Raw genomic sequence first — 22151 nt, 5'->3', positions numbered from 1 at the left:
AAATATATTGGTAAAAAATATTTTTTTAAACATATTTCAAAATATATTTCAGCACATATATTTTTTGTATATTTTCAAATATATTTAAAATTATATTTGAAAATATATTTTTTGCCGTATGAGATACATCCAAAGAGTATAGAAGGACAAGAGACGAAACTTGTGTTTAATTTATGCATCCATTGATATTTGGAGATATATTAATAATGAACATAATTAAATGTAAAGTATTCAGTCCAATCACAAACAACAATCCATTTTATTAAAAAAATATTTTATTTTCAAAAAGAAAACCGAGATAGACAGCAATTGATATTTGCATCTGTAAATGTAATAAAAGTGCTTAAACATTATAATATAGCACTGAATATGTGCTGCTGAACGCTCATCATAAGTGCACGCATGCGCAGACGTCCTCTGAAGCTAAATATAATTAACTAAAATAAACCCTGAAACAGAGTAACAGTGAAGTTGTGTGTGTGTGTGTGTTTGTTTAAAGCTGAATTTATGAATTCATCATTGATATGAACATGTAGTAAATTATAAGTTATTAAGAGATAGTGAGATAATGTTTTGTGTGTGTTGTTTGCTCTTGACTCGCTCCTCCCGAGGTTCATCTCCAGAGTTAAAGCTGATCTCTCTTTTATAAATCTGATCAAACTAAAGACTCTTCAGGATGAAATATTACTCTATAAATACTAAATAATAACATGAGATGAACAGAAACACTGTGTGTTCAATAAATCTCAGTTCATTCAGAGCATCACTGGATGTTTATCATTTTAAATGACTTTAATAAAACAGTGACTTTATAAAGTAACATTTGTAATAAAATAACTTACCTCTGAAACAGATGAATAAAATGTTGTGCTGCTTTATAGGTCACCTCCTTTATGTGGCCATCAAGATCCCTGAATGCAGTGTGATAAAGAAAACAATGTGAATCATGTGCTATATACAAACATTAACAGTCAACAGCTCATATACAGATCTCTCTTACAGATGTTTTCACCTTTAGATATTAAATAAAAGATTATTTACTGTGTTTATTCAAAACAAACTCTTCAGAAATGATTTATGTATTCATTAGTCGTCCACGTCATAACCAATAAACTTCAATGTTTTCTTATGATAATAAAAATAAGTGTTTTTTTATAAGTTATTGCTGCAGTCAGAAATCTCTCATATATTATACGTCAAGCTGTAGAGAGACGTTTGAAAACCTTTTTGATCTTTTAACCTCGTAATCAGATTGTTAGAAGATGTAAAGACCTTGAATTGATTTTAAGTTAGTTGTTTGAACTCATCTGTGATCTGTCTGTTTAGTGTTACTAAAGGAGTTAAAGGAGAACAGAGAAACTTTAGTGAAGTTTCTCTCTCAGTGATTTTTAACCTAACTTGGTTCTTTGTCTTATTAGGTTTACAGTAAGTTTGGCTGTAAGTGCTTTCTAGTGGATGATGGAAATGTTGGTAAAACCTGATCATGATTTTTGCTCTTTTCATTTGATGCGGCTGATAATCGCATTACATTTAAGTTTGACACAATAAATGAACATAATGAATGCGTCACAAACAATCTTTCTCATTTTTGTTTTCTCCACTACTCTACTCTGTTTAATATCAAAATATTTTTATTTATTTTCTGCTCTGGGTTTGAGGAGGTGAAGTTGGGTCTCTTCTTCTTCTTCTTCTCTCTTTTTTTTTTAAAGTAACCCATCAAGTCTGGGTCTCTTGGCGTCTGATACCATGCCTTCAGATGCTTCCTACAAATAAAACAAACAGAGATTTAAGACATCAAATAACTTTTTTAATTGAATTTGTTTTGTTCAGGGCTCTGGTATAAATCTACCAGTGAAGTGGATGGAGCCAGACGCTTAAGAGCACGACGTTTAGGAAGAGAGGCGGGAGGAGACACTTGCCGGATTGGCCGACTGTTATTAGTTGAAGGTCTATAAACATATAAAAGCACTGTGAGAATTCAAACATTCAAGCACTAAAAAATCTCAAATAAAAAACTAAATGTAATATAACAGGTTAATGCTGAAATAAAGACTTACTGAGAAACTGAAGAACAGTCGGCCACGGCAGTGTCTGCTTTATTTTGCTGTAAATAAAACAATCAAAGATTTAATAAATGAAATGAAATTCTCAATGAAATTGTCACTAATAACGTTTAGGTCTAAACGGTTAAATCTACCTGAGCGGATGATGGCGTCTGGGCCGGAGGAGGCGTGACACCAGCCGACAGCCTGTTAAGTTTGGCCCTCTTTGGCGTCGGCTCCATCTCATCCTGAAGATTAAATACACGTATATTAAAACAAAATAAAATGAACATTAAGTTCTGTTAAAGCCTTCGCTTTAAATCTACCTGTGAAGACGGAGCCGGACGCCAAAGACGGCGACGAGAGGCGGGAGGAGGCATATGTCTCTGAAGAGGTGAAGGTCTATAAACACATATGAAAGTACTGTGAGAATTCAAACATTCAATCGCTAAAACATCTTAAATAAAAAACTAAATGTAGTTTAACAAAGATTAATGCTGAAATAAAGACTTACTGAGACACAGAAGAGCACTCGACCTCCTCAGCGTCTGCTTTATTTTGCTGTAAATAAAACAATCAAAGATTTAATAAATGAAATTAAATTCTCAATAAAATTGTCACTTAATAACGTTTAGGTCTAAACGGTTAAATTTACCTGAGAGGATGATGGCGTCTGGGCCGGAGGAGGCGTGACCTCAGCCGCCAGCCCATTTAGCCTCTTTCTCTTCGGCGTCGGCTCCATCTCATCCGGATCATCCTGAAGATTAAATACACGTATATTAAAACAAATTAAAATGATCATTAAGTTCTGCTAAAGCCTTTAGTTTTAATCTACCTGTAAAGACGCCGGACGCTTGACAGCACGACGCTGAGCAGGAGAGGCCTGAGGAGGCGCTTGTCTGTGAGGAGGTGAAAGTCTACACATACAAATAAAGATACTGTAAGAACTGTTTCTGATAACATTTAACTTTACTGTAAAAAAAATGTAAAAACACAGCTAAACATAATACTAGACTGGTTAGAGATGAATTTAAAGAGATTTTGATAAACTTACTGGGCCTGAGGTGGCGTGACATCAGTCAACAGCCCGTGAGGAGATGAATGTCTATAAATACATATAAATATATTGTTAAGAACTGTTTCTGTAAACATTTGTGCAAATAAAAAATGTAAAGTCAGACAGACTATGATAAACTTACTGAGCTTTAATATCTGTATTGCACAGCCTGGGCCTCTTTGGCTTCGGCTCCATCTCATCCGGATCATCCTGAAGATTAAATACACGTATATTAAAACAAAATAAAATGAAAATTTAGTTCTGCTAAAGACTTCAGTTTTAATCTACCTGTGAAGACGCCGGACGCTTAGGAGCACGACGTTTAGGAAGAGAGGCGGGAGGAGACACTTGCCGGATTGGCCGACTGTTATTAGTTGAAGGTCTATAAACATATAAAAGTACTGTGAGAATTCAAACATTCAAGCGCTAAAATATCTCAAATAAAAAACTAAATATAATATAACAGGTTAATGCTGAAATAAAGACTTACTGAGAAACTGAAGAACAGTCGGCCACGGCAGTGTCTGCTTTATTTTGCTGTAAATAAAACAATCAAAGATTTAATAAAAGAAATGAAATTCTCAATTTAATTGTCACAAATAACATTTAGGTCTTTGGTTAAATCTACCTGAGCGGACGATGGTGTCTGGGCCGGAGGCGGCGTGACCTCAGCCGACAGCCTATTCCGACTGTCCGTCTTTGGCGTCGGCTTCATCTCATCCTGAAGATTAAATACACGTATATTAAAACAAATTAAAATGAATATTGAGTTCTGCTGAAGGCTTCGGTTTAAATCTACCTGTGACGGAGGAGGCGGACGCTTAAAAGCGCGACACTGTGGAGGTGAGGCGGGAGGAGGCGCTTGTTTGTGAGGAGGTGAAAGTCTACACATACAAATAAAGATACTGTAAGAACTGTTTCTGATAACATTTAATTTTACTGTAAAAAATAAAGTATGTAATATATAAGCATTAATCATTTTAATATAAGTAATACTAAACTGGTTACAGATGAATTTAAAGAGATTTTGATAAACTTACTGGGCCTGAGGTGGCGTGACATCAGCCAACAGCCCGTGAGGAGATGAATGTCTATAAATACATATAAATATATTGTTAAGAACTGTTTCTGTAAACATTTGTGTAAATAAAAAATGTAAAGTCTAAAACAGACAGACTATGATAAACTTACTGAGCTTTAATATCAGTTTCCGTGAGACAGAGTCTGGCCATTATTGATGTCAGCTCCATCTCATTACTTTGCTGTAATTTTAAATTTAAAACACATTTATTAAAACAAATTTACCAGAATTAACACAAGTTCTGCTAAAGACTAATTTACATGAAACTACTTTATCATTAAAATTGGCACTAATAATGTTCACAATCTACCTGAGAGGATGAAGACGGCTGGGGCTGAGGAGGCGTCTGGGGCTGAGGAGGCGTCTGGGGCTGAGGAGGCGTCTGGGGCTGAGGAGGCGTTTGGGGCTGAGGAGGCGTTTGGGGCTGAGGAGGCGTTTGGGGCTGAGGAGGCGATTGGGGATGAGGAGGCGTTTGGGGATGAGGAGGCGTCTGGGGAGACGCAACCGGAGCGGTTGACCCATCCGGAGGTGAAGGTCTAACACACATTTAAATATATTGTTAAGAACTGTTTCTGTAAACATTTGTGCAAATAAAAAATGTAAAGTCTAAAACAGACAGACTATGATAAACTTACTGAGCTTTAATATCAGTTTCCGTGAGACAGAGTCTGGCCATTATTGATGTCAACTCCATCTCATTACTTTGCTGTAATTTTAAATTTAAAACACATTTATTAAAACAAATTAAAATTAACAGAAGTTCTGCTAAAGACTAATTTACATGAAACTACTTTATCATTAAAATTGGCACTAATAATGTTCACAATCTACCTGAGAGGATGAAGATGGCTGGGGCTGAGGAGGCGTCTGGGGCTGAGGAGGCGTCTGGGGCTGAGGAGGGGCAACCGGAGCGGTTGACCCATCTGGAGGTGGAGGTCTAAAAACACATTTATATATATTGTTAAGAACTGTTTCTTTAAACATTTGAGCAATAAAATATTAAGTTTACTGAAGAAGATTTAAAAACAAAGCTAAAGGTAATACTAGACTGGTTAAAGATGAATTTAGAGAAACTTTTATAAACTTACGGAGATGGTAAACTAGTCTCCACCTCCATATCCTCTACCTCATCTGCACTAGTTTGCTGTAAGTAAAACAATTAGAGATTTAAAACATTTACATGAAACTACTTTTTCTTTCACTTTATCATTAATATTAACACTAATAATGTTCACAACCTACCTGAGAGGATGGAGGCGTTTGGGGCTGAGGAGGCGTTTGTGGAGACGCAACCTGAACGGTTGACCCATCTGGAGGTGAAGGTCTAAAACACATTTAAATATATTGTTAAGAACTGTTTCTGCAAACATTCAAACAATAAAATATTAAGTTTACTATTAAAGATTTAAAAACACAGCTAAAGGTAATACTAGATTGGTTAAAAATGAATTTAGAGAGACTTTTATAAACTTACGGAGATGGTAAACTAGCCTCCACCTCCATGTCCTCCATCTCATCAGCTTTATTTTGCTGTAAATAAATCAGATTTAAAACATTTACATGAAACTTCTTTATCATTAATATTGACACTAATAATGTTCACAATCTACCTGAGAGGATGGAGGCGTTTGGGGCTGAGGAGGCGTTTGTGGAGACGCAACCTGAACGGTTGAGCCATCTGGAGGTGAAGGTCTAAAACACATTTAAATATATTTTTAAGAACTGTTTCTGCAAACATTCAAACAATAAAATATTAAGTTTACTATTAAAGATTTAAAAACACAGCTAAAGGTAATACTAGACTGGTTACAGATGCATTTAGAGAAACTTTTATAAACTTACGGAGATGGTAAACTAGTCTCCACCTCCATGTCCTCCACCTTGTCTGCACTAGTTTGCTGTAAGTAAAACAATTATATTTAAAACATTTACAGGAAACTACTTTTTCATTAATATTGGCACTAATAATGTTCACAATCTACCTGAGAGGACGAAGACGGCTGTGGCTGAGGAGGCGTTTGGGGCTGAGGAGGCGTCTGCGGAGACGCAACCGGAGCGGTTGAGCCATCTGGAGGTGAAGGTCTAAAAACACATTTAAATATATTGTTAAGAACTGTTTCTGCAAACATTCAAACAATAAAATATTAAGTTTACTGTTAAAGATTTAAAAACACAGCTAAAGGTAATACTAGACTGGTTACAGATGAGTTTAGAGAAACTTTTATAAACTTACGGAGATGGTAAACTAGTCTCCACCTCCATGTCCTCCATCTCATCAGCTTTATTTTGCTGTAAATAAATCAGATTTAAAACATTTACATGAAACTTCTTTATCATTAATATTGACACTAATAATGTTCACAATCTACCTGAGAGGATGGAGGCGTCTGGGGCTGAGGCGTCTCAACCGGAGCAGTCGATCCATCTGGAGGTGAAGGTCTAAAAACACATTTAAATATTTTTAAGAACTGTTTCTGCAAACATTTACCAGCAGCTTATTGTAATATTATAATAGTAACAGATAAAAAGTGACAGAATTTGTTTAACTTACTGAGACACACTAGGGGAGGGTGGAACCCCTGCTGGAGGGTCAGCAGGAGCAGGAGGTGGCGAGGGAAGGATCACTGCTGGAGGGTCAGCAGGAGCAGGTGCAGGTGCAGGAGGAGGAGAGGGAAGGATCACTGCTGGAGGGTCAGCAGGAGCAGGTGCAGGAGGAGGAGAGGGAAGGATCACTGCTGGAGGGTCAGCAGGAGCAGGTGCAGGAGGTGGCGAGGGAAGGATCACTGCTGGAGGGTCAGCAGGAGCAGGTGCAGGTGCAGGAGGTGGTGAGGGAAGGATCACTGCTGGAGGGTCAGCAGGAGCATGTGCAGGAGGTGGAGAGGGAAGGATCACTGCTGGAGGGTCAGCAGGAGCATGTGCAGGAGGTGGAGAGGGAAGGATCACTGCTGGAGGGTCAGCAGGAGCAGGTGCAGGTGCAGGTGCAGGAGGAGGAGAGGGAAGGATCACTGCTGGAGGGTCAGCAGGAGCAGGAGCAGGTGCAGGTGCAGGAGGAGGAGAGGGAAGGATCACTGCTGGAGGGTCAGCAGGAGCAGGGGCAGCAGCAGGTACAACCTCATCAGATTCATCCTCTGAAGAGAGGTCTGAATCATAAAGATCCTCGAGGACCCATGAAGAAAGTTGGCACTTCATGCCTACAAAAATCATGGGATACCTAGGAACGCATAGGAAAAACTGTGAGTACCATTTCTGCAATGATTGTAGTGCTTAAGCAATTGCTGTTTATTTTTGCATACAGACAAAACTAACATATTGTAACTAAACCTATAAGAAATGGAAGAATACATTTGCCCAAACTGAATACATTAATAAGATTCTCTTTAAGCGCAGCATCAATCTGAAATGTATGACTTCTAATGTACTGATTCGCTTTTGTTATCATCATTGTTTGCCAACTAAAAAACATTCTTGACAGATGTGGCAGGAGAAAGATCTTCATACCTCTTTATGAACCTGTAAAGGTGAATCAATTTCTGGGGCGAACTCTCTTCTCTACGCAGGCGGAGCATCTCACGGTCCAAAGTCTTCCTCACGAGACTACATGCCTCCTCAGAGGTCAGGGCAAAGTCCACCAATGTTCGCCCTACCTTAAATCTGCATGGGAGAAAAATGATCATTGTAAACTATCTCGGCTCTCTAACAATTATTAGGCATCTGATCAGCGTGACTTAATCGCTGGATGTCAAAACACAAAAATGTTACTACAACAAAACAACTGAAGATCTGTGAGTCCTTACCGGAATTCTGCAGAAACATAACCACATCCGAAGAAACGGACCACATCAAAGACTAAAATCTCCGCCCTCGCCTTGAGATCTTTAGTCTTGTGGTCCTTGATGTTCTCCTAGAAATCATCATCATCATCATCAGTTAGGTTATGTGTTAGTTACTGTTTAACACTCTGGCTGGTATTGAAATGTGATGTTTTACTTTAGTGATTACGTTAATTCCTCTCTATAAAAACTCTCTGAAAATGAGACAAACAGACAGAATCTCACCTGATGTGGGCCGCCTGCACTTGTGGATGGTGGTGTGGTGGTCTCCTGACGAGATGCACTGAAGGTCACCGTGTACCAGAGGTCTGTCCACTCTGGAAAACCTTCTGAGAATGAAACAAAGAGGTTAAATGAAAAAACTTGATGACAACAAAATTATTTTCACAAATATACTAAATCAAGTGCGTCCACACCTTTCACGGGGGCCGGTGGCTTCATTTCCTCTCTGGAGACCACCTCACCGATCCACGGCAGAGACAGCACTGGTTCCATGCTGAGGGGCTCAACCTCACTCCAGTCATCAACAACAGAGGAACTCCTGATCCGACAAATATATCAAAACAATAAGTCAGGTTAGACACATGAGTACAGACATCTATTACAAAGAGTTTGTATGCTGTGTAAGTCTTATGTTACCCTTCAGTAAGAGAGCTGGTGACAGAGCCTGAACCAGACACTGGAGAAAGCACATGATCAGGAGAAGACTCTGACGCCTCCTCCTCAGTGTCTTCAACCTTGACCATGGCCTTCTCCTCTGGACCTGTAAGTGAAAAGAACAGATAAGAATTAAGGATTCAAGGATCATCCTTTAATCCAGCATATCATCAAGGATTGTCAATCTGAGATTCAGTGTCATATGGTGGTGAAGGACAGCAAAACACTTTAAAACTTCAAATAATTATTATTTTAAAAAATTTTCATTAACTGCAAAAAATAATGATCAGGTTACACATGGTAATAGTATTAATCATTAAAAAGTCCTTTGGCTAACAGTGTCTCTATCGCTCACACATTTCACTCAGTGTTTTTTGTTTGAACATCAGTCACAGATATTGTTGGACAGATTACAGGTGAAAATGTCTGAACTTACAGGCTTCCTCTGCTGTTGATAACGCAGGAGATGGGGGAGCGGCGGCTCGATCAGCTGGTGTCAATTCAGACATCACAAAGCTGAGAGCATCGCCCTAGAAATCACATCATCATCAGTTAGGTTATGTGTTAGTTACTGTTAATAACTCGGGCTGGTATTGAAATGTGATGTTTTAATTTAGCGATTAAATAATTCCTCTCTATAAAATCTCTCTGAAGATGAGACAAGCAGACAGAATCTCACCTGATGTGTGTCGGCTGCCTGTGTTGATGGTGGTGTGGTCTCCTCATGAGCGACATGGAAGTCCACCGTGTCCCCTAGGTCTTTCCAAACTGGAAAACCTTATGGGAACAAAGCAAAGAGGTTAAATTAAACAACTTGATGACAAGAAAATAATTTTCACAAATATACTAAATCAAGTGCGTTCACACCTTTCGTGGGAGCTGGTGGCTTCATGTCATCTCTGGGGACCACCTCACCAACCCAAGGCAGCGACAGCACTGGTGCCATGCTAAGGGGCTCAACCTCACTCCAGTCGGCAACAACAGAGGAACTCCTGACAGATATATCAAAACAATAAATCAGTAAATTAGAGCTAAAAAATACAATCTTGCAAATGGACACGTGAGTACAGAAAGAGTCTTTATGCTGTGTAAGTCTTATGTTACCCTTCAGTAAGAGAGCTGGTGACAGAGCCTGAACCAGACACTGGAGAAAGCACATGATCAGATGAAGACGCCTCCTCCTCAGTGTCTTCAACCTCGACCATGGCCTTCTCCTCTGGACCTGTAAGAGAAAAGAACAGATAAGAATTAAGGATCATCCAAGATTGTCAATCTGAGATTCAGTGTCATATGGTGAAGGACAGCAAAACACTTCAAAACTTCAAATAATTATTATTTTCAAAAAATATATAAATTAACTGCAAAAAATAATGATCAGGTTACACATGGTAATAGTATTAATCATTAAAAAGTCCTTTGGCTAACAGTGTCTCTCTATCTCTCACACATTTCACTCAGTGTTTTTTGTTTGAACATCAGTCACAGATATTGTTGGACAGATTACAGGTGAAAATGTCTGAACTTACAGGCTTCCTCTGCTGTTGATAACGCAGGAGATGGGGGAGCGGCGGCTCGATCAGCTGGTGTCAATTCAGACATCACAAAGCTGAGAGCATCGCCCTAGAAATCACATCATCATCAGTTAGGTTATGTGTTAGTTACTGTTAATAACTCGGGCTGGTATTGAAATGTGATGTTTTAATTTAGCGATTAGATAATTCCTCTAGAGTCTCTATAAAATCTCTCTGAAGATGAGATAAGCAGACAGAATCTCACCTGATGTGTGTCGGCTGCCTGAGTGGAGGATGGTGGTGTGGTCTCCTCATGAGCGACATGAAGGTCCACCGTGTCCCCTAGGTCTTTCCAAACTGGAAAACCTTATGGGAACAAAGCAAAGAGGTTAAATTAAACAACTTGATGACAACAAAATAATGTTCACAAATATACTAAATCAAGTGCGTCCACACCTTTCGTGGGAGCTGGTGGCTTCATGTCCTCTATGGGGACCACCTCACCGACCCAAGGCAGAGACAGCACTGGTTGGATGCTGAGTGGAGGCTCGTCGTCCACAACAGAGGAACTCCTGATCCGACAAATATATCAAAACAATAAGTCAGGTTAGACACATGAGTACAGACATCTATTACAAAGAGTTTTTATGCTGTGTAAGTCTTATGTTACCCTTCAGTAAGAGAGCTGGTGACAGAGCCTGAACCAGACACTGGAGAAAGCACATGATCAGATGAAGACGCCTCCTCCTCAGTGTCTTCAACCTTGACCATGGCCTTCTCCTCTGGACCTGTAAGTGAAAAGAACAGATAAGAATTAAGGATTCAAGGATCATCCTTTAATCCAGCATATCATCCAAGATTGTCAATCTGAGATTCAGTGTCATATGGTGGTGAAGAAGGACAGCAAAACACTTTAAAACTTCAAATAATTATTAAAAAAAGTTAATTAACTGAAAAAACAAAACGATCAGTATTCATAAGGGAATAGTATTAATCATTAAAAAGTCCTTTGGCTAACAGTGTCTCTCTCTCACACATTTCACTCAGTGTTTTTTGTTTGTACATCAGTCACAGATATTGTTGGACTATTACAGAGGTGAATATGTATGAACTTACAGGCTTCCTCTGCTGTTGATAACGGCCTCACCGAAACCTCAGCATCCACTGTGTTTCCCTCATGCGGACTGCCCGGTTCACTGAGCGCCTCCTCCTGTGACACAGGGACGGAGGGCTCAGTGAATTCAGGAGCAGATAGAGGTCTGCTGATTGCAACAACGGGCCGATTCTCCTTAACAAACAGGAGAGTCGACCCGTTATTCAAAGCAGCAGAAAGCTCTTCCGCTGAAGGGAATCGTCGTGATCCTCTGTCAATAACAAAGACGGGAAACATGACGAACAAAACACACAAAGACAAACAAACAACCAGGAAAAACACAGAAAATCGCCTTGGACTTGTGAACAAGCACCAAAACACGCCGAACTGAAAACCCACGAAACAATGAAGGACGCGCTGACTTTTATAGCCTCTGAAACTTGACGTAATAATCACTGCATTACAGCGTCACCATACGAACATTAAAAATTGTTAACTGTAGTTAAACCATGGAAACCATAAACACACACACACACACACAAACACACACACACATATATATCATTTTTTATAATTGCTTTATGAATATCGGGAATTGTCTATCTTTTCTATATCAGATAAAAAGTCTTCAACAATAAAATTCTCTTCAGTCCAATAGTAAACACGGATATTAAAAGAATTAATATTTTTCATAAAGCGCCCTTTAGATATTTTGTTATAACATTTGAAAAGTAAATGATCACGTCTTTTTAAATATTATCGTATTAATAATTTAATATTTACACGCCCTTTCAGTATTATTTGCTATTTGTGTTGACTTCAATAAATAAATCGCCATATATTTTGTTCGCAAAAAGGAATGTTTAATATTGTATTAGTGTGCTTGGTTTTAACATTAAATAAAAATTGGATTCTTATGACTTTAAATGTAACATATTTTAAGGCGGCAAATGTCCGTCTATGAATAGATTCTCGCATTTCATTCATTCAAACCGATTCAAACTGTTTTACACATTAACATTTGTTTTTATTATAGACAAATCAGTTTACAAACTTTAAAGTTTAAAGTGTTTCGAAATTAATTAAGGTAGCAAACACACAGAGAAATATTGAAAGATTTAAACGGATATCATTGTACATTTTAGTCTGAGCTTTTAAAAAGAATAATTAAAATTTAGGTAAAACTGTCACCAGCATGCATTTAAATAACTGTATAAATGTTGTAAATGACATACGTGTAATAATATGTACATTACACCTCATTTAATGCTTGTTTATTATGACTTTCGATTTAAAACTTTACACAAATTAACATTTAAAAAATATATATTTTGTGTACATTTGTACTTACATTTAAAAAAAGAATTAAAATACACTTATACATATTTCAAGCTCTACAACCCGCAATTAATATAAGTAAACAATATAAAATATAATTACATTAAAACCACAAAAGAAAATAATATAGGCTACTAATAAAATAATAAAAGTGATAAGAAGTAAATAAATAAATAAATTAAGAGGGAGTGTTATTAAACAGTTAATTTAGTGTAACGTGTAGGCTTCATGTTTTCTGTATTTTCTATTTCACAAAAAGAAATAAACATTTTTTTATATCCGTCGGAGCCGATGGTGTTGGGCAGCGCTCCGACATGTGTTGCTTTCGCACTTTCGGCGACCCCTCTCTCCTCCCTGTCCTCTCCTCTATCACTGTTTAAATAAAAGGTAAAATGGGCAAAAATATAAACAAAAAGAGATTATCCTTAATATTATTTTGGTAAACTTTAATTCAGATCACTATTCCTCGTACTAAACATGAACCTTAAGAAATTGTGCAAGTTTGGTGCGATATTGTCTCCTGAACAGACATCATATCAGTCTCACATAGCTGCCTGCAGAATTAAGTGACGCCATAGTTTGTAAACCAATTAGAAATCCGGGAGCAAAAAGTATTTGAAGGCTGAAGGTGATGTGACAGTTAATGATTTAATAAATTTCATTAGATACATTACTTTAATATTTATTATTTATTAAATATATTATATATTAAATTAAATAATTTAATAAATTTTTAATTTAAACGATGTGCTTTGTACATTTACTTAAAAGTTTATCAATAGCTTTTCAGTGTCTAATGTCATTATTCGCATCTGTTTCAAGTTTAAGTTGCATGATTAATAAGAAATGGTTAAATAAATAATTGACACAATATTGACGCACATTGACATATAATACGCTGTGGTCTTTCACAAATTTACAAATCCAGTTTAATCTAAATTAATTATTGTTTCAATTATATCAGCAAGTCTAGTGACAATTATTGGTGTTGATGTAATTTGTGAATTTTTGTTTAAGAGAGATGCAGTTGAGTGCGCGTGTACGTCATCTTCTCGCGATACTATCTGTGTACTTCAACGCATTTCTAAAATGGTGGCGTGTGCAAAAGCAAACTTCAAATAGAGATCAAGCTTATCTCAGAAAATCTTATAAAAATATTAAAACTGCAAATAACACTTAAAACAAAAGTGAGACACACGCTTTCAGGTTTTATCTCAGGCCAGGTTGTTAAGTCAGTGGATAGCCGGGAAATATTAGCCCAGAGACAACCATCCATGTGTCAGACACACTTTAAAAATCTTAAAATAAATGCTCACAGCATAAATAGTTAACTATGAAACTATTCATTCACAATTATTTAAACGTAACCCGCACAGGCCCGTGGGCGGGCCATAGGGGCGTAGCCTATCTATGGGTTTCTGTACTTCATGTTCATGTTCATATCTTGTTTTTTCATAATACACTGGAGTGGAAAAGGATTAAATGAAATGCAGACGGACCGCATATTAATATGGACAGTACTTACATATCATCTCAACACCAGTAAGTGTCCACTCTTTAAAATGCATCCCGCAATTTTAATCCAAAACAACGAAAAATAGGGACAAATCCCAAAAGATCCGCCTTTGTTTACATGCGCGCTTCTGGTTAGTATGATCGATCATGTTCAATTTCAATAAAAAAAAAAAGTTAATTTTCAATGAAATATCGATTCTTGAAAAGTCATCTTTTTCTACTCCGTTAATTTCTTCCCCGAAAAAATGACACCGCCTTTTTCTGTTTTGTCCAATTATGTAAGGTTTGAGAATTTAAAATGCCCAGGGAGAGCATCATTGGGTAAGCGAGCTGTCATTTAGCGTTCCTTAGGTGTTGACTGGATGAAGCCAAAATAAAGCCAGCCAATGCCTAGCCAACAAAGTTTTGATTGATGGGGATAGTAACCAATCATAAACGATTACAAGGATTCAGTTTGATTGGTTTGTGTCGGTAAAATGTGCGTCTGCGCAGATCTGCGCAAACACACGTACGCTTGCGCAACCAAATGCTGTTATGCTAGCGGCTATGGCTAGTTATACAGAGCTTAAAAAAACGATAAGGTTTAGATATAAATATCTCCGTTTTGGATCGTCGATTGCAGATTACTTTTTTGTTTTTGAGAAGGTGATTAGGAGCACGAGTGAGGTGCAAAAAGACCAGACTGTATCAAAATAAAGACGCGTCACCAGAGATGCATTGAGCAGTGGAGCTGCTGCTCAGATACAGTAAGTTTGTCTTGTTATGTTCATCATGCATTTACAGTTTTTGTTTCATGTTAGCTGTTTTTGATTGTAAAATAAATGACTAAGACACGAGATTTACATGTGTTCATTTTTCCATGACATGTTATGTAAATGCAAATGTTTATAGTGATATGAATCTGATGGATAAAACATAAAAACTAAAAACAAGAAAATAAGATATGTGGGAGAAATATGAGTATTATCAGCAATGCTGAGCATTATAAGCATAAGTTATTTAGCAAACATAAGGCATTTGTAATTATAAATATATATATGTTCATGTATATTACATCATAGTTTCTAATACAAATAGTTGTATGTCTCTAACTTTTGACTCAAACTAAAATCTTTTTTTGCTGTGTGTGTTTTCTTCTCGTGATGTAAAAAGGGCTTCAGCTGACATCGATGAGGACTGCAATCTGGAGTCCATTCCTGAGCGACCACATTCAAAATAAACAAGTATTTTGTTATAATCGGCAAATGTTTTTTTCTGAAATAGTTTCTTCTACATCATGCTTTGGTGGGCAGAGTAACTTAGTTTTAAATCGATATGGGGCAAAAAACGGGACATGCTGTGTGGGGCGCAGCACATGAGGGGGATGCAAATTAACTGTGCAAAGATCTTTAAACTTTTTTGAACTTCTTTAACACAGTTATAAATAATGAAAAGTTTTCAAAAACATCATTTGTTAATTATTTTAACTTTCACACGAATGTGGTGTGGAAGTTGTCTGGTCTGGTTGATTTTTGTGTGTGTGTGTGGGGGGGTCGTTTTACCACAAAATTCTGTATGTAATATTGCAGGGGTCTTTAACTACTTTTCTTCAGGGGCCAGATTTTAAAATTATAAATATGACGCAGGCCAAACTTTTACCCCTATTTTTACTTTTTATATATTTTTTACTTTTACCATATATGTGTGTGTTGTTGTCATTTTTGTTACTTTTGTTATAGTATATTTAAAAAAAAAAACATATTAAAAACATGCATTTTCAAAAAAAATTGAAATTTGAAAGCCTTTTTATTACTGCAAACTCATATTTTCTTTATTAATATTTTAAAAACAATTGCAGTTTAACATGTAAGAGCCAAATGTTAATAGTAAAAGTGTAAGAGATCAACACTCCTAAACATATTTTGTTCATAACTGTTTACTTTCATTAATTGTTACATGTCAAGTACTCACAACATATAGCCAGTCTTCCCCTAATGACTAAAATTGCACTACATGTTTTCTTTTTTAATATTTTATAGATATGCTAAACAGCCTTTCCATTGTACATTAAACAGATATAAATGTCGGGTGTTCGCCCCCTAGTGGCAGTCATAAAGAAAATGTAGTTTAATCGTAAATCTGTCATAGGAGAGAACCTTTAATCTACGAATATATAGTTAATAATTTACTTACCAGTAATTAGAGTATTCGAGTGTTACTGATAAAGTAAAACAAACAATAATTAATAATTTCAACTTTGCACACAGTTTTGATTGGAACACACTGAAATACATCACTTCCGGTCGCCACGTCACATGCGGTGTAGTCGCATAAGTTTATTTTCTTTAATGCATCCAAAGCTCGAATTGGATCAAATAATTACGCACCCGCAGATGGTTGGCACCCCACACAGCCCCTTTCTGTGTTGTCTTGTACAGTGGTAAGGTAAAAATAACCACGCTGAATTTAAATCAGACTATGGCCGTTTCTCAATAAGGCTGCAGCCTCCGGAGGTCGCATTTCCAGGCTGCATACATGAATGATTAAGTCTTATTTCAGAATTTTAACAATTATAAAGTTGACTATTATTCTTAGTTAATCGTAAATTGTTGTAATATGCTTATGATTTGTGAATGTAATGCTCAGTTAACTTAATCTTGATGAAGTATGCAGTCTGCATATGCGACCTCCGGAGGCTGCAGCCTTCCGATTGAGAAAGAAACGGCCAAAGGTGAACAGCGGGCCGCCAGTTGACTAGCCCTGTAATATTGTTTTGATCATGTGTGGTATTACTGTCATATTTCTGCAAAATAAACCAGTACGTTAATGTAGATTTGTTTATTAAAGCTTTTCACTCAAAATCCCATACTTTTTGTTGGAGGTAATATTTGTACAAAAATAAAAATATCTTTATTATTTTAATATTTTATTTTTTTCATGCGCGTCACAGTTATTACGTCACCGATACGCTCTTGATTCAATCCGGGTGAGGTTTGTTTTTTAAGCCTGATGCAAATGTGCAATTTTACCGATCTTATAAGATTGTGACAGTTTTTTTCTGAATTTGGATTATTGTCACTATTTTTGATAATATAATGAGTGATGTATAAATGAGTGTTAACTGTATCCATCTTTCACCAATGCACATTACTGCTGCTGTGAGGAGGAAGTGCCACATTAAATATATAATACATGTATGTGTGTGTATTTATATTATCCATAGTACACACACATAAAAATGATAACAGACTTTAAACTCAGTAAAAGCTTTTAATTCAATTTAATTTAAAAAATGTAATTGCATTTGTAATGCAAACCTTTTTTGCAACAATTCAATAGAGAAAGAGCAAAAAATCCACACTGTTATCAAATAAGTTGTTTGGCAAATGGTTATTTTAGTAAAGATCACACATAATGATTTTATTATTTAATAATCAATTAGTGAAATATAATTGTAATAAATAATTTAATAACCACCCCAAGATGCCAACCCTCTATAAACCCTCAAACACCCTCTCCCCCCATTAAATCTCACTCCAAGATAAACTCAAACGTTGTCAGCCCTGTGATATTAGCAGGTTCAGATGTGTTTGATTGGGGTTGAGACTGATTTCTGCCCTCCAGGAACAGAAATGGGAGACCTATGGTTTTTTAAAGCAACTGCAAACTTTACAGTCCTTACAGATTTTCAATAATTTTGTGTAATGCTTTTTCAGTACACTACACTAATAATAATTCATTTGCATTGAATAATCTGCTGTGACAGAAGTGGAGAATGGAAATGTTACATTAGTGCCCATAGTAACATAATATGTCATTATTAATCATTTGGCTCAAAAAATGATAGCTCAGGAAAGTAGCTGCAAAAGGCCGATTTTTAAAGAAAAAGACCAATTATAGATCAAATGTATAGGACAAGTATAGGTTAAAGTTTCTGGCTCAATATTGACAATGTATTTACACACACATTTATTATAAATTGAGATCTCATATTATCTAATAAGTAAAAGAGAGCGATGAGTTTGTTTTGAATTGATGTGTAAATGTACTTTATTGTAACATTCAGTAACTGATTGAATTGTAACTTGTGTTTAATTTATGCATCCACTGATATTTGGAGATATATTAATAATAAACATATGTATGTGTATAGTATTCAGTCCAATCACAAACAATCCATTTTATTAAAAAATATTTTATTTTCAAAAAGAAAACAGACAGAGATAGACAGCAATTGATATTTGCATCTGTAAATGTAATAAAAGTGCTTTAACATTATAATATAGCACTGAATATGTGCTGCTGAACGCTCATCATAAGTGCACGCATGCACAGACGTCCTCTGAAGATAAATATCATTAACTAAAATAAACCCTGAAACAGAGTAACAGTGAAGTTGTGTGTGTGTGTTTGTTTAAAGCTGGATTCATGAATTAATCATTGATATGAACATGTAGTGAATTATAAGTTATCAAGAGATAGTGAGATAATGTTTTGAGTGTGTTCTTGTTCTTGACTCGCAGTTCATCTCCAGAGTTAAAGCTGATCTCTCTTTTATAAATCTGATCAAACTAAAGACTCTTCAGGATGAAATATTACTCTATAAATACTCAAGAATAACATGAGATGAACAGAAACACTGTGTGTTCAATAAATCTCAGTTCATTCAGAGCATCACTGGATGTTTATCATTTTAAATGACTTATAATAATAAAACAGTGACTTTATAAAGTAACATTTGTAATAAAACGACTTACCTCTGAAACAGATGAATAAAATGTTGTGTTGATTTATAGGTCACCTCCTTTATGTGGCCATCAAGATCCCTGAATGCAGTGTGATAAAGAAAACAATGTGAATCATGTGCTATATACAAACATTAACAGTTAACAGCTCATATACAGATCTCTCTTACAGATGTTTTCACCTTTAGATATTAAATAAAAGATTATTTACTGTGTTTATTCAAAACAAACTCTTCAGAAATGATTTATGTTTATATTAGTCGTCCACGTCATAACCAATAAACTTCAATGTTTTCTTATGATAATAAAAATAAGTGTTATGTTTTATAAGTTATTGCTGCAGTCAGAAATCTCTCATATATTATACGTCATAAGCTGTAGAGAGACGTTTGAAAACCTTTTTGATCTTTTAACCTCGTAATCAGATTGTTAGAAGATGTAAAGACCTTGTATTGATTTTAAGTTAGTTAACTGTTTGAACTCATCTGTGATCTGTCTGTTTAGTGTTACTAAAGGAGTTAAAGGAGAACAGAGAAACTTTAGACTAAGTTAACTTTCTCTCTCAGTGATTTCAACCTAACTTGGTTCTTTGTCTTATTAGGTTTACAGTAAGTTTGGTTGTAAGTGCTTTCTAGTGGATGATGGAAATGTTGGTAAAACCTGATCATGATTTTTGCTCTTTTCATTTGATGCGGCTGATAATCGCATTACATTTAAGTTTGACACAATAAATGAACATAATGAATGCGTCACAAACAATCTTTCTCATTTTTGTTTTCTCCACTACTCTACTCTGTTTAATATCAAAATATTTTTATTTATTTTCTGCTCGGGGTTTGAGGAGGTGAAGTTGGGTCTCTTCTTCTTCTTCTATTTTTTTTTTTAAAGTAACCCATCCAGTCTGGGTCTCTTGGCGTCTGATACCATGCCTTCAGATGCTTCCTACAAATAAAACAAACAGAGATTTAAGACATCAAATAACTTTTTTAATTGAATTTGTTTTGTTCAGGGCTCTGGTCTAAATCTATCTGTGAAGTGGATGGAGCGGGACGCTTAAGAGCACGACGTTTAGGAAGAGACGCGGGAGGAGACACTTGCCGGATTGGCCGACTGTTATTAGTTGAAGGTCTATAAACATATAAAAGCACTGTGAGAATTCAAACATTCAAGCACTAAAACATCTCAAATAAAAAACTAAATGTCATATTACAAAAGCTGAAATAAAGACTTACTGAGAAACAGAAGAACAGTCGGCCACGGCAGTGTCGGTTTTATTTTGCTGTAAATAAAACAATTAAAGATTTAATAAATTAAATGAAATTCTCAATGAAATTGTCACTAATAACATTTAGGTCTTTGGTTAAATCTACCTGAGCGGATGATGGCGTCTGGGCCGGAGAAGGCGTGACCTTAGCCGACAGCCTTTTAAGTTTGGCCCTCTTTGGCGTCGGCTCCATCTCATCCTGAAGATTAAATACACGTATATTAAAACAAAATAAAATGAATATTTAGTTCTGTTAAAGCCTTCGCTTTAAATCTACCTGTGAAGACGGAGCCGGACGCCAAAGACGGCGACGAGAGGCGGGAGGAGGTATATGTCTCTGAAGGAGGTGAAGGTCTATAAACACATATGAAAGTACTGTGAGAATTCAAACATTCAAGCGCTAAAACATCTTAAATAAAAAACTAAATGTAATATAACAAAGATTAATGCTGAAATAAAGACTTACTGAGACACAGAAGAGCACTCGACCTCCCCAGCGTCTGCTTTATTTTGCTGTAAATAAAACAAAATCAAAGATTTAATAAATGAAATTAAATTCTCAATGAAATTGTCACTTAATAACATTTAGGTCTAAACGGTTAAATTTACCTGAGAGGATGATGGCGTCTGGGCCGGAGGAGGCGTGACCTCAGCCGCCAGCCCATTTAGCCTCTTTCTCTTCGGCGTCGGCTCCATCTCATCCGGATCATCCTGAAGATTAAATACACGTATATTAAAACAAATTAAAATGATCATTAAGTTCTGCTAAAGCCTTCAGTTTTAATCTACCTGTGAAGACGCCGGACGCTTGACAGCACGACGCTGAGGAGGTGAGGCGGGAGGAGGCGCTTGTCTGTGAGGAGGTGAAAGTCTACACATACAAATAAAGATACTGTAAGAACTGTTTCTGATAACATTTAACTTTACTGTAAAAAATGTAAAAACACAGCTAAACATAATACTAGACTGGTTAGAGATGAATTTAAAGAGACTTTGATAAACTTACTGGGCCTGAGGTGGCGTGACATCAGTCAACAGCCCGTGAGGAGATGAATGTCTATAAATACATATAAATATATTGTTAAGAACTGTTTCTGTAAACATTTGTGCAAATAAAAAATGTAAAGTCTAAAACAGACAGACTATGATAAACTTACTGAGCTTTAATATCGGTATTGCACAGCCTGGGCCTCTTTGGCGTCGGCTGCATCTCATCCGGATCATCCTGAAGATTAAATACACGTATATTAAAACAAAATAAAATGAAAATTTAGTTCTGCTAAAGACTTCAGTTTTAATCTACCTGTGAAGACGCCGGACGCTTAGGAGCACGACGCTTACGAGGAGAGGCGGGAGGAGACACTTGCCGGATTGGCCGACTGTTATTAGTTGAAGGTCTATAAACATATAAAAGTACTGTGAGAATTCAAACATTCAAGCGCTAAAATATCTCAAATAAAAAACTAAATGTAATATAAAAAAGGTTAATGCTGAAATAAAGACTTACTGAGACACTGAAGAACAGTCGGCCACGGCAGTGTCTGCTTTATTTTGCTGTAAATAAAACAATCAAAGATTTAATAAATGAAATGAAATTCTCAATTTAATTGTCACAAATAACATTTAGGTCTAAACGGTTAAATCTACCTGAGCGGATGATGGTGTCTGGGCCGGAGGCGGCGTGACCTCAGCCGACAGCCTATTCCGACTGTCCGTCTTTGGCGTCGGCTTCATCTCATCCTGAAGATTAAATACACGTATATTAAAACAAATTAAAATGAATATTGAGTTCTGCTGAAGGCTTCGGTTTAAATCTACCTGTGACGGAGGAGGCGGACGCTTAAAAGCGCGACACTGTGGAGGTGAGGCGGGAGGAGGCGCTTGTCTGTGAGGAGGTGAAAGTCTACACATACAAATAAAGATACTGTAAGAACTGTTTCTGATAACATTTAACTTTACTGTAAAAAATAAAGTATGTAATATATAAGCATTAATCATTTTAATATAAGTAATACTAAACTGGTTACAGATGAATTTAG

General features: G+C 36.4%; 2 protein-coding genes and 2 long non-coding RNA genes across 7 annotated transcripts; 1 reads left to right on the top strand and 3 right to left on the bottom strand.

The window, feature by feature from the left end:
- Positions 1–167: 167 nt before the first annotated feature.
- Positions 168–22020, bottom strand: LOC141369263 (uncharacterized). Of its 3 annotated transcripts, XM_073874865.1 has the most exons (11): positions 21931–22020; positions 21760–21852; positions 21270–21666; positions 21119–21169; positions 20902–20983; positions 20722–20823; positions 20579–20625; positions 2369–2444; positions 2198–2290; positions 2058–2104; positions 168–1949 (listed from the first exon to the last, which is right to left on the bottom strand). In XM_073874865.1, exons 3-11 carry the CDS (start codon positions 21320–21322, stop codon positions 1808–1810), a joined length of 693 nt encoding a protein of 230 aa, XP_073730966.1. In that variant the 5' UTR covers positions 21323–21666; positions 21760–21852; positions 21931–22020; the 3' UTR covers positions 168–1807. The 3 variants fall into 3 exon arrangements, with proteins under 3 accessions (XP_073730966.1, XP_073730967.1, XP_073730965.1); XM_073874866.1 differs by having other exon boundaries at positions 21760–22013; XM_073874864.1 differs by lacking the exons at positions 20579–20625; positions 20722–20823; positions 20902–20983; ... (2 more) ...; positions 21760–21852; positions 21931–22020 and adding exons at positions 2557–2603; positions 2698–2799; positions 2878–2959; ... (1 more) ...; positions 3242–3309; positions 3388–3484 and having other exon boundaries at positions 176–1949.
- Positions 3558–5341, bottom strand: LOC141369262 (uncharacterized). Of its 2 annotated transcripts, XM_073874863.1 has the most exons (9): positions 5269–5339; positions 5012–5117; positions 4816–4886; positions 4491–4716; positions 4291–4361; positions 4140–4190; positions 3899–3983; positions 3728–3820; positions 3558–3636 (listed from the first exon to the last, which is right to left on the bottom strand). In XM_073874863.1, the coding sequence occupies exons 1-9, from the start codon at positions 5295–5297 to the stop codon at positions 3586–3588; spliced, it is 783 nt and encodes a 260-aa protein (XP_073730964.1). In that variant the 5' UTR covers positions 5298–5339; the 3' UTR covers positions 3558–3585. The 2 variants fall into 2 exon arrangements, with proteins under 2 accessions (XP_073730964.1, XP_073730963.1); XM_073874862.1 differs by having other exon boundaries at positions 3728–3983; positions 5269–5341.
- On the bottom strand, positions 7181–8252 carry LOC141369376 (uncharacterized). Its single transcript, XR_012373044.1, has 3 exons — positions 7975–8252; positions 7679–7831; positions 7181–7391 (listed from the first exon to the last, which is right to left on the bottom strand). It is a non-coding gene; the product is annotated as an uncharacterized lncRNA (long non-coding RNA).
- On the top strand, positions 14293–15840 carry LOC129440844 (uncharacterized). Its single transcript, XR_012372838.1, has 2 exons — positions 14293–14870; positions 15277–15840. It is a non-coding gene; the product is annotated as an uncharacterized lncRNA (long non-coding RNA).
- Positions 22021–22151: the final 131 nt, after the last annotated feature.

This window comes from Misgurnus anguillicaudatus, chromosome 13 (assembly GCF_027580225.2).
Source record: "Misgurnus anguillicaudatus chromosome 13, ASM2758022v2, whole genome shotgun sequence".
NCBI lineage: Eukaryota > Metazoa > Chordata > Actinopteri > Cypriniformes > Cobitidae > Misgurnus > Misgurnus anguillicaudatus.
This window is presented reverse-complemented; position numbering and strand designations above follow the sequence as displayed.